General features: G+C 30.8%; 2 protein-coding genes across 2 annotated transcripts; one reads left to right on the forward strand and one right to left on the reverse strand.

Annotated features, from left to right (window-relative positions):
* The first annotated feature begins 2,355 nt into the window (after window positions 1-2,355).
* LOC107635772 (RmlC-like cupins superfamily protein) lies at window positions 2,356-4,217 on the forward strand. The gene is made up of 6 exons (XM_016339342.3): window positions 2,356-2,729; window positions 2,809-2,858; window positions 2,953-2,991; window positions 3,071-3,099; window positions 3,172-3,338; window positions 3,412-4,217. The coding sequence occupies exons 1-6, from the start codon at window positions 2,542-2,544 to the stop codon at window positions 3,905-3,907; spliced, it is 969 nt and encodes a 322-aa protein (XP_016194828.1). The 5' UTR covers window positions 2,356-2,541; the 3' UTR covers window positions 3,908-4,217.
* Window positions 4,218-8,669: 4,452 nt separating this feature from the next.
* Window positions 8,670-10,518, reverse strand: LOC107635774 (ras-related protein RABA5e). Its single transcript, XM_016339343.3, has 2 exons — window positions 9,980-10,518; window positions 8,670-9,235 (listed from the first exon to the last, which is right to left on the reverse strand). Exons 1-2 carry the CDS (start codon window positions 10,314-10,316, stop codon window positions 8,913-8,915), a joined length of 660 nt encoding a protein of 219 aa, XP_016194829.1. The 5' UTR covers window positions 10,317-10,518; the 3' UTR covers window positions 8,670-8,912.
* Window positions 10,519-13,079: the final 2,561 nt, after the last annotated feature.

Raw genomic sequence — 13,079 nt, forward strand, 5'->3', positions numbered from 1 at the left:
TCAATGGTCTTAAAGAAGGACCATTCTCCCAGTCAATATCTAAACGACACCCGACTTCTTTGAATGAAGTTTAAGAAAAGGTAGAAAAATACATCAATATGGAAGAAAATTCTCGACTCAGAGAACCTCCCCCTCGAACAAACCTGCCCTAGTACCAAACTCGAGACAAAGAAAGGGAACCCAAGAAGAAAGAAAAACAAAGTGTAGAGAAGCCCCGAAAGTATCACAACTATACCCCTCTAAGGGTTTCCTTGGTGGATGTTTACCGCGAGATATGCCACACAGAGAAACTCCCACCTCCTCGTCCGATTAAACATAAAAAAGCTAGAAGTCGGACTGAATATTGTGAGTACCATAAGTTGTACGGACATTCTACTAATGAATGCTACGATTTAAAGAATGTCATAAAAAAGTTGACCAGAGAAGGCCGACTTGACAGATAACTGGCTGACAGGTCAGACGATCCAAGAAAGAAAAGACGGGATAAAGAAGGAGGACGACCTAAACACCTCCTAACACCCCAGAGTGACATATACATATGATCAATGGTGGGTTCGCAGGAGGAAGAATGCCAAAATCTTCACGAAAAAGACACCTCAAGGAGGTATATCAAGTCGAGGAAGACAGTCAACTAACCGACCTACCAACTATCTCTTTCATTAAAAAAGATGCTCAAGGCATATTACCTGGCCATTTTGACCCCGTAGTAATAACCATGATCTTAGTAAATGTTAACCTTCATAGAACCTTGATAGATCAAGGTAGCTCGGCCGATATTCTGTTTAAACCCACTTTTGACAAACTCGGATTAGAAGAAAAAGATCTAAAGGCATACCTCGACAACCTCTTCGGACTAGGAGACAGACCGATCCGACCCCTCGATTATATCTCATTGTACACCATTTTCAAAAAAGGTATCCGATCAAAGACCCTAAGCATCGATTACATAGTAGTCGATGTAACTTCAGTCTACAATGCCCTAATAGGTCGAACTACCTTAAACTAATTTGTAGCTGTCGTTTCTACTTCTCACCTCTATATGAAATAATCATGTCTGGTCTTTTTATGAATATAGTTATTAAGTGAAAAACAAAAAAATGAAATGATTTAAGTAGTTAGGATAATTTTTAATTTTTAAACATTAAACCTCATTGAGACTTTTTCAATGTAAATTCACTTTCTTAACATACTGACGCTTAGTTTAAAAAATATTAATAAGTCTCTTTGAAAATTTATGGTGTTAATAAAATAAAATAAAATAGAAGCATATATAATAACGGAAAAAACATTATCCGTGTCATTTTAACACAAAATATTAAAAAGAAAAGAAAAATAAAATACATTGTTAAGAGTATTTGTAAACAATGTGATGAATTGATCATATAGTTGTTCACCAATGAACATACATATCTTTTTGGATACGAGAGTATATATTCTAAATATATTAATAACACCAATTATTTATATGAAAAAGAAATTTGTTCTCTAAATAATAATAATAATAATAATAATAATAATAATATAGTTGTCTAGAGTAATGAGGTATAAGAATGTTGTACTTTGTTGTATTGTGTATACAAAAAGTCAGTTATTACATCAAATTATTAATGTAAAATATATATGTGTTAAAATATGAAATATATATTAAAAATAAATTAAACAATATATATTTATACATAAACATATGGTGACTAATTTTTAGTGTGTATATACAAATTTTTTTTTAAATTTATATTTGAAAGATAAATTTAGTTGTCTATTGTAATGAGATATAAGAATAATGTATGCACTATTTTTATACGTATATTTTTGTATATTTTCTATTTTTTGATATTAAAAATAATTAATAAAAATAAAAATTAAAACATTATTTATCTTTTATATCATAAAAGTAAAAAAAAATTATATTTTAAATATATAAAAATTAAATACAATAATTAAATTCCGTTTAATTTAATTTTTTTTTGAACAAATTAAATTGAATTGAACGGAATTTAATAATAACAAATATAATAATTAAATACAATAATTATATTTGTTATATTTTAAAAGAATTTATTTGAAAAGATAATTAGATCACCTTTATTAATAAAATATGTGGCTGATTTTATCATTTATTAACTATAAGTGTTAACTAATAATATAGATACATTTGGAAGCGAGGTAAAATGAGAAGAAAATTAAGATTTATTCTGTTTTAGACAAAAAAAGATTTCTCATTTGTAATAACTAAAATCTCTTAGGTGGTTGATGATGATGACAAGAGGCTGATGTCACGGTGATGATTGTTGAAAGGGGAGAAAGTGGATCCCACAAGGCCACAATGTTATATTTGCCCACGCACGCCTACAATCCATAAGGCGTCTTGGTCTTCTGTTGTCTGCGCGTTCCTTCATCTTCTCTTCCCAGTTCCGTCCCACATTATTCTAATATTAATCGACTTTCTCAATCACATACATATCCCCGTGGCCGTGTGTATATATATATATACACGCATGTCTGCAAACCCTCCATCATCATAGTTCATATACTAGCTAGTTTATGAGAGGTTTAATAGCAAGGCACCTTCACCTGTTGCCGTTCAATCGGAGGATCACCACTAACATCACCACCATCACCATGTCGGCATCATCATCTGCTCTCAGCACACCCAGATTGGTCCTCAAGAAGGTTCTGGCCAAGTCTCAACGCGAAGGCGATGGGGCTGTTGTCAGAAGAGGCATTGGAAGGTACGCTTGCTTTCTATACATCCATCCATCTTGCCTTGATGAATGATGATGCTTTAATTTGGTTTTTTTTTATTCTCAGAAGCGAGTTGAAGAACTTGGATCCATTTTTGATGTTGGATCACTTCTCAGGTAACATCTCCATCTCCTTGCAACTTGCAAGCCCTGCCCTTCCCTTAGCTTCGTCGGTTTTTATATGACCCTGTTTGCATTGCGTGTTTTGCAGTATCCCCCCCTGGAGGATTCCCTGATCATCCCCACAGAGGTAGGTACATTATTTAATTTGACATGCCTCAAATATTGATTATCTATATCAATTCTCATTCTCTTGCGTGGATTTACAGGTTTTGAGACCGTTACCTACGTCCTAGAGGTATATATATATTACTTTCCGTCTCTTGTCTCGTATAAATGTTAAAAGGCTGACACTCTTAGCTTGTTACAGGGGGGCATAACTCACCAAGATTTTGCAGGGCACCAGGGCACAATCAGAGCTGGCGATGTTCAGTGGATGACCGCAGGCAGGGGAATCATTCACTCTGAGATGCCTGCCCAACCAACCAACAACAACGGCTTGCAGCTATGGATCAACTTATCCGCCAACAACAAGATGTAAGAATTCACCAATTCAATTGAATAACATTGTTTCATCACATTATAATTATTATTATTCTCATCTTCTCAGGATTGAACCCAACTACCAAGAACTTCTGAGCGAGAACATACCATCGGCAGAGCAGGAAGGGGTGGAGGTGAGAGTGATAGCAGGAGAAGCAATGGGGGTGCATTCCCCGGTCTATACTCGAACTCCAACCATGTTCCTTGACTTCACGCTACGTCCCGGAGCTGAGTTGCATCAGAGCATTCCGGAGACATGGAACTCCTTTGTATACGTCATTGAAGGTGAAGGAGTGTTCGGCTCTCCAACTTCATCGCCAACTGGCCCATACCATGTGCTGGTTCTGAGCCAAGGGGATGGCCTCAGCGTCTGGAACAACAACAACAACTCCTCTTCAAAGCCTCTCAGGTTTGTGCTCATTGGAGGCCAGCCACTGAACGAGCCCGTGGCTCAGTATGGCCCTTTTGTCATGAACACACAGTCTGAGATCGAAAAGACCATTGAGGACTATCAGTATTGCAGGAATGGCTTTGAGATGAGGAGGTATTGGACCTCTCTCTAGTTAGTGACCCACCCTACCACTTGATGTCTCATATCTGATCGATCCATCCATGTATCTCACGCTAGTGAAATGCACAAATTAAAAAATATCTGCACAAGTCATTTTCCTTTTCAATGCGCTGAAAAGAAAGTTTGCTTATTCTGTCATTTTCATTTCTCTGTAGCCAGAGCTTCTAGAAGATCCATATTGCTGCTCACCATGGGGCAATTGTAGGCTATCACTAAAGTCATCACTCATGTCTCATCATGGATATATCACCCTATATTCACTATCTCCCCTTATAAGTAATCAATAAAAACTTCTTTTGTTATTGTTTGTGGTAGTTGACGATAGCAACCGCTACACATAAATTATTACTTCTTTTCTTCGATACAGTTCGAATTTTTAGGCATTTTTGTCATTCAAAGTTTGACGCTTGAAGCCTTGTTTTTAAAAATTAAGAGAGTTAAATTCCTAAGTCTGGTGTTTCCTTTTTGGGCCAAAAAATAATTAAGTCAAATTGGATCTTTCAGATTGACAACATAAGAAGTTTTTGCTGCTGGATTGGGATGTGGTATTGGTATGTGTATGGGTGTGGGATAACATCCACCCTAGAATTTTTGTATGTCTTTACGGTTGACCCTCCATCATAGACAGTGGTGGAGCTTAGTTCAGACAAGGGGTGGCCATGGCCCCCCCAAACTTTTTATAAAAAACTTAGTAGTACTTTTTTAAAAGATAAAAAATAGTTCAATTGACTTAAATACTTTACTATGACTTAAAGTATCTAATAAGTTCAATAAACAACACTCTCTCTATCTTTAGGTTCAAATATAAAATATTAGATATCTTTTATTTATTTAATTTAATATTATTTTATATTTTACTATTTATTTAATTTAATTTTTTATATGATAAAAAATAATAGAATATTCAATAAGTATTAATATTATTGTATTTGTATAAATTGATAAAAAAATTCAATAAATATTATAAATTTTAATATTTGTCCTTCTAACTTCTTATTTATATATTTTACAGAATATATATTCAAATTTTTATATAAAATAATAATGAAAAATCAAAGAATTGATACATTTTTTAAGAGGAAGGCTAATATTTAAGAAGAAGAACATATAACTTTTACAATATCAACACATGTAGATAGTTCTTCTACTTTAATGAATCACGAAGAAAGTGAGATATAACCTTCAAAAGTTCAAAAAGTTATATCTGATGACTTTAACTTTAACTTTTTAGAACGAGATCTTGAAAAAGGGTTTTAAATTTGGCAGTATCACTCAAACCAAAGAGATGAGATTAGACGAGCTTATCTTAAATGAGTTCCATATAAAAAAATATTTTGACAATTATTTTCTATTTAGCCCCCCAAAATTTTGTTTCAAGTTCCGCCACTGATCATAGAGTTTTAAGATTTTCTTATTAACATGATCTGTAGTTCGTCGCAATTTTGGCAAATGAAAGATAAATATTTTTTCTCCTTTTAAAGGGAGAAATCGGCAACGTTAAGGAACCAGACATTTTGAATGAACTAAGCACATCTAAAAGTTGTACCAAATCTAAAAATGTCAAAATTCAAACCCAAAATTATTATACATATTCACAAAAACTCGTTCAAAGCACATTCAAAAATGTAATCACCAAAATTAAATGAAAATATATTTAAAAAAATAGAAAATAGGGTACTTTTAGATGCCATGCACAATGGTGATACAATTGTGACATAATTCAATAAAGGCAATTACTTTAATAAAGATATGAAAAATATCTTCTCATGATAATTTTAATTTAAATAGTGTGATTTATTTATTTTGTCACATTTTAAATAAATATAATATTTTTATAACATGAAAATTAAGTTTCAAAATTTATCATCTAATATTTAAAATAAAATATCTTTATATGATGGTGACAATTATAAAATCATCAATAAACCAAAGATAGGGAGACTCGAAGTCTCGAACTCACGACCTCTAAGTAACTATGAAGAGACTATGCCATTTGAGTTATAGCTAGTTGGTTCTGCAATAGGGCTGACAATGGGTAGGATAGGATTTAGACTCTAATCCTACTCGCGGTTGGAAACTTTCTCAAAACTCTATTCTACCTTACCCGCGGGTTTAGAATCTCTCAACCCTAACCGGCTAACCCTACTCGCACTTTAAAGTTCTAAACCCTATCCTATCCGACCCTACCCGCAGAAAAAAAAATATAAAATTCAACCATTCCAAATTTCATACATATTAATAAAATAGAAAATAAAAAACTGATTCAAATTAAAATTAAAAACAATAAAATCTTAAAGAAATCCAACATAAAATTACAAATAATATGATTATCAACTAATTTAGTGATTATTTCAAGTTTTTATAATAAGAAGATTGTGAGTACAAGACTCACTTTATTCACTACATAGATAACTTTTACATATATTATATAATATATTAAGGATGCGAGTATGATAGGGTAGGCCGGTAGAGTATACTCTAAATCCGTACCCTACCTACCTGCACTCTAACGGGTTGGTTCGGATTGGATACCCGCGGATGGGGTATATATTGACAGCCCTACTCTGCAATGCTTTTACAGATTGATTGTTAGCTAAAAATTGGCTAAATAATGTTTTCTTTTCACATTTACTTCTTTGTTGATTGATTGTTCACCGAAAAAAATTGATTTTCTAGCAACACGTCTTTTAAATACAAAATGTTATACTTTATATTTCTGTATCTTTTAAAAAAATTGTTATTTATACATTAAAATTAGTTACTAAAATCAGCCGCTAATGTATTTGTGTATAAATATATGTGTGATTTAATTTATTTTCAATGTATATTTATATTCCAAGATGTATTTTATATTGATAGCTGACTTTAATAACTAATTTTAGTGTATACGTAACATAACTCCTTTTAAAATATTTATCATCTTAACTAGTTTCACAGTTGTTGCTTTATTTTATGCATATATAACAAAATAATCATATTATATGAAAAAAAGTTACTAATTATTTTTATAAAAATATATATTAGAATGCATAATGTTTATATATTTATCTTTATAATCAAATTTTATAAAAAAATAATAAAATTAAAGTCATATTTATAGAAAAAATATGAATAAGAGTATAAAAAATCAAAATATAATGATAGTAATTTTTTTTTGTATTAATAAGTGGTTTGATTATACTGTTGTTAAAATATTTGATTATTTGTCTGTAAAAAATTTGATTATTTTAATAATTAATTATTTTACTAAAAAACTATATAAAATGTGTATAAATATATACAATACAAAATAATTTATTTAACGATTGAGTTTTAGTATCTTTAAAATATTAACAAATGAATTAATAAACAGGTTGCTTAATTATAATACTTATCTATATATATATATAAATCATACTTGATAAGGCCGAACCGGACCAGAATCTTTTAAGCTTTTACTACGCTATGGACAAACTTACTTTAGGTACACAGAAAGATCAAGCTAAGCCAATCTCACGCCGAAACAGGGAAATTCTAGCCCTTGAAAGCAGCCCACTTCGTCCCTCTATCCCGGAGTTACCTTAGCTTAAAGGAGCTCATCTAACTAAAATCAATTCCACGATTCAATCTTTCTTGTGAAACGTTCATATTATCCGCTAGGTATAGAACCGAAGCACCTCTTGAAGCGCCCCAACCCGCCCAGCGGCGCCCCTACCTCAACCAGTTATTCTATTATCCCGGAATAAGAACCTCCTCTAATCTCGGACGCATTTCTAATAGATATTCTTTATTGCCGCTACGGGCTCCAGAATCTGATATATATTCCAAGTGGTGTATTTTTTTCTTATAATAATAGAAACTTTTATTACCAAAAAGGAAGATTTACTGCTCTTATGTCCACGTAAGAAATCTCCTTATTCAAATTACTTTACATAGGTATGTATTATTAGGTAAGGTATATCATGTCATCGAGACCGATGATATGTACGTGACTTTGTGCGTTTATTTGTTCAGATATGAGTAAAATTATAGTATAACACTCAATTCAGTTATTGTATTTTGTAATATTTTTTAAAATTATAAAAATAGAATAATATGTCCGTCTCTATGTATTATATGTTTTAACGTAAAAGGGTTAATACGCACAGGACATATTATTCCGCTCCTATAATTTTAAAAGATATTACAAAATTTAATAACTAAATATTATACTAAAATTTTTTAATATTCAAAGAAATTAGTCAAATTTGTGATGTGGTAATGTGAAGGCCGTCCAACCTGTCTTAAAAAAATAACCTATACTGTCAAATTAAAATTTAAAGTTAACTTTGGACCTCTAATTAACCAATAATCTAATACAAGAGAGTTCAGGACTCGATTTTCAATGTACTCAGGGTTTAGACATATATTTAGAGTTTGTGTTTATTCATCAACTTTAGAGCTAAAAAGGATTCTTCATGAAGATATAATAAAGCTCATTTGTTAACCGGAGAAAAAAAAAACAACGTAGTTAAAAACAAGCACCAAGTGAAACATATAACAAAGATAAAGATAATAAAAAATTAATCTAAGCCATCTAAATTTATTTCATTTAATATTCATTAATTAATTTTAAATAAAATAAATTTAAATTATTTAAACTAATTTTTTATTGATTTCCTATCATTATCGTGTGACATATCATGATAAATCATAACGGTCACTCGGTGAGCACCAAAAACAAGTTCGCTCAATAGAACAAATCAAGAAATCAGCAAATCATTGAAAAATTTCACTTAACAAGATATAAATGGAAGTCTATTTCATTTGTTGCAATTACGTGCTCATTGTATCCAATTATACAATTATACTGGTTTTCTTAAATTGAAGATAACAGTTTTTTTAACTATATTATGACTTATAGCTGTAATTAAAGAACTCTCTCAAATCATATCCCTCGAATAACAAGCAAACCCATTTAATTAAATCAAACTGAATTAAAAAGGTGGCCCATGCACTAACTGAATATGAAAAAGAAGTCACCTTGAACAGCAAGAAAAATAGCTTTGGTTTTGCTTTGAGGTAGCATCCCCATTATTGACAAGACTCACCCGGTTGACAGATAATTCTGCTTTGTAGGTGTCCGAATTGAGAACTTTCCTGCTGACATTGTTGTATATCTCCCGAATAACCATCTCGAAAGCCGTCTTAACGTTTGTAGAGTCCAACGCAGAGGTTTCCATGAAAAACAAACCTTCTGCTTCTGCAAGACTTTTTCCTTCTTCAATGCTTACTGCCCGGATGTTGTCCAGATCACATTTGTTGCCTACAAGCATCATTGCTACCGTTGTGTCACAGTGAGCTGAAAGGTAGTTTAAATAAACTCAGAGAGTGAGATTTCACAAAACAAAGAATATTGAACTATTTGTTATCTAGATTATTTTCCATTAGCAACAGATGTGTAATTAATTTTATGGTAGGAGTACATAAGGAGTAAAAATATTTGTTAGGTGGTTACACCTAATGTATTCTCTATGTACTCCTACCACAAAATTAATTATACATCTATTACTAATGAAACATGATTTAGAAAAGACTATTGATATAAGCACCAAAGCAAACAAAAAAGCAGAGTTGAGAAAGAACAATTCAATCTAGCTACATCCAATAGTTTGTTCATAATTTATCTCTAACCTTTCTGTTTGACTTGGGAGATATATGTATATACCAGAGCTAAGTCAAGCATACACCTGATCTCTAACATGCATATTGGCTGTCTTATAAACACTAAGTTAATCATTTCACTAGAGTAGTTAATTTGTTAAGATGAAACAAAAGAACAGAAGCATGTATTATGCCAGTTAGCAACAGAAGACATTCTACAATTAAGGAAGTTAGGTATAATTATCCCTCCTAGTAAGTTATAGTCAATGCTATTATGCTCCATTCAAAATCAGACCATAATTTACAGTTAGAATAAAATTCAAGCTTAACATATATGTGAAATGTGAGCAGATTGAAGTGAACTGAATCGGATTAGTGTGTGGCATAGGAATAGATCTATTCAAGAGATCAAAAGAAAATACATAGAGTTGGATAGAGTTACTTTTAAGCTCATCCAGCCAGCGACCGACGCTATCGAAGGTGGTTCGGCGGGATATGTCGTAGACAATGAGAGCGCCCACTGCGCCACGATAGTAGGCGGAGGTGACGGCACGGAAGCGCTCCTGGCCGGCGGTGTCCCAAATCTGGGCCTTGACTTCCTTGTTGTCGATCTGGAGGCTTTGAGTTTGGAATTCAACGCCGATGGTGGCCTTAGAATGGAGGTTGAACTCGTTGCGAGCGTAGCGGGACAGAAGGTTGGACTTGCCGACGGCAGAGTCTCCGATTATGACGATCTTGAAGAGGTACTCTTCACCTCCCTCGTCCTCCGATGATGACATTGTTGCCCGATTAGATCAGATCACCTGCTGAATTTTGAAATAGAATAAAAAAATCAGAAGAGTGGGGCTTTGCTTTTACTGTGCCTGACCTGTGATGTGCCGAGTGCCGACTACTAAAGACGAGAGAGCGGAGAGAGAGCGAGAAAGGGGAGGAGTTATAAAGATTCAAGTGGATGCGTCCAACCTGGCATCAGCACACCGCGTGTCTGTGGAGTACCATTTCCATTAGATAAAAACTCAATTGGAGTCATGGTTGAAAATCGTTAAATGGTTGGATTGATTTGACAAAACTTTTATTTAACGACGGTCAATTATTAGTCTTATGTGAAATTAATTAAGAGGCCACTCAGATAAAGATGTTTAAAATATATTTTTTTAAAGATGTTTTTATGTTATGTTTTAATTGATTTTTGTATAATTTATTCAGTGTTTCTCATCATATATTATTAAATTCTTCAAAAGATTTTCTTTCCAGAAACAATAAAAAACATTTAATTTGGACTAAAACAAAAAAGATAATAAATTAACTATTAGATTTTTTTAAAAAAAATTATTTACATAAAAAAATATATCACATTCATCAAAATATATATATAAAAGCTCTTAAAATTTTTATAAATAAAAAAATAATTAATTTTTATTCGTACAATATATAAAATAATTACTATATTATTATATTATAGATTAAAATTTACTAATTTAAATTTTGTTTTTATTTTTAATATAAGCATTAGAAATAAATAAATTTTTTATAACAAGATGTAATATAACAAAATATATATAATATTAATTAGTTTTTAAAAAAGAGTAGTGCTAGGGAGCCAATGGCCTAAGTGTACAATATGTACAATGGGCTAAATCTTTGGTTTATGAATTAAATGAACATCACTTATACTATGCAGAATAACCCGGATACCAAGGATAACCATCCGGATACCAGGGATAATAAACATCTCATGTTATAAAAAGTTAATTTTGGGTTCACCAAGGTTCGAATTCTTGACCTTCCGCATCTGGAACTCTTATACCATGTCCTGAAATCACTCATCCCAAAAGCGTAACACTAATAATGATATCTCTAATACTTTCTAAACCTTCATTGTACACATTGTACGCTTAAGCCATTGGCTCCCTAGACTTTCTCTTTAAAAAATTCTGAAAAGATGATTTTTTCTAATAAAGTGTTATTAAAAAATTAACATTATAAAAACTAATTTCAACCAATATGATATAATAGGTTATTAAATATATTTAATACAAAACACATTGAATATAAATTTTTATTGAGTTTAATTTTTAAATAATTTTTAATTGAATTTCGAATATTTTTATTTTAAAGAGTTAGAATATTTTAACATCATTTTTTTCGTATCTTTTTAATTGAGTCTTTGATTTTTTAAATTATAAACCTTATTTATAATTAAGAGTAATGTTTTAACACCACTAATTAGTCACACATATAAAAATACAAGAACAATTCTATTGTCATAATTATAATTTAACTTTATAAGCAATACAATATAATGAAACTATATATAAGTAATATAACTAAATTTTATTTATATCTATAGTCACATTTCATAAATAATATAACTAAATTATATTTATGTTTATAATTAAAATATGAATAAAAATACAAAAAATTATCAGGATAGTTAATTTTTTTCGTTCTTAATTTTTTTTATTATTTTTGTTGTGAAAAGTTTAATTATTTTAATAATTAATTATTTTTTTAAAAAAGATAATTGAATAACACAAAAAAGTCTTATTAAGAGTAATTTATTTATATATGATTAAAAAATAATTGAATAATTATATACGGTAAAAAATTAATATTATTAAAAAATAAAAATAAAATTTATTTAAAAATAAAATTAAAAATCATGTTTTTTTTCTTTTTTCCAAAATTTATCTACGAGTAATTCTATAAATATTTTATGATAAATAAAAATATTAAACTCGTACTAAAAATTTATTCTAATAAAATTTATTTTTATTCTACTAAACGTTAAATAAACTATTGAAAAGAATTTTGTTTTCTCTATTAGAGAATGATGAGTTTGGAAAATTCTGTTTCTAATTTAGTGATGATCAAACATTATTAATGTGATTAATTGCAAGATTATTATTTTGATTTTAATTTTCATATGTTGATTTAAATATTTTTGCAATGCATATTTTAGTGTTGGGCCGAAAAACATTAGCTAGCCCAATTCATATACTCAGCATTGGAATTGAATTTATATGGCTGAATTAATGGTTCTGTTAGTTAGGCCAGTATTAATGAATTAAGCCCAATTGATCTTAATCAAAGAAATGTGGCTGAAATATTTTGAATGGACCAGATTCAATTCACATTATCATTAGCCCAACTCAAAATCTTGGTTGGATACTCCAATACTTGATCCGAAAATAATTCATCAGGAAAGCAAATGTTGTTATTTGCCTATACCTTCCAACGGATCTCAATTCTAACCATGTGATGGATTTCAAATTCATTCAATTATCATTTATTGCATGGGAACTATGAGAGAGAAATTGACAAATTGATTTGATGGTGATTAGCAATGCTACACGCTACTCCATCTAAGGGAAGTAAAAGCAACTCACATTAATTATTTTACTCAAACCCACTTGATTGCTTTTCTTCATACTTTCTTCTCTCTCATTTCTTTCCTTCTCTTCGGTCCTTACACAGCAAACCATGGAGACTTTGAGCTATCAAAAAGAAGGGAAGGCAAGCTACAAGACCATCACAATGAT

This window comes from Arachis ipaensis, chromosome B4, assembly GCF_059453495.1.
Source record: "Arachis ipaensis isolate K30076 ecotype BB chromosome B4, ASM5945349v1, whole genome shotgun sequence".
Lineage (NCBI taxonomy): Eukaryota > Viridiplantae > Streptophyta > Magnoliopsida > Fabales > Fabaceae > Arachis > Arachis ipaensis.

What these genes read in the sequence shown, in the direction of transcription:
- LOC107635772 (XM_016339342.3), top strand. Translation starts at nt 2,542, where the DNA reads ATGAGAGGTTTAATAGCAAGGCACCTTCACCTGTTGCCGTTCAATCGG. An exon ending in CCGTTACCTACGTCCTAGAG is followed by an intron (nt 3,100 to 3,171) that starts GTATATATATAT and finishes AGCTTGTTACAG; the next exon opens with GGGGGCATAACTCACCAAGA. An exon ending in TTATCCGCCAACAACAAGAT is followed by an intron (nt 3,339 to 3,411) that starts GTAAGAATTCAC and finishes TCATCTTCTCAG; the next exon opens with GATTGAACCCAACTACCAAG.
- LOC107635774 (XM_016339343.3), bottom strand. Translation starts at nt 10,316, where the DNA reads ATGTCATCATCGGAGGACGAGGGAGGTGAAGAGTACCTCTTCAAGATC. An exon ending in CTGGCTGGATGAGCTTAAAA is followed by an intron (nt 9,236 to 9,979) that starts GTAACTCTATCC and finishes ACTACCTTTCAG; the next exon opens with CTCACTGTGACACAACGGTA.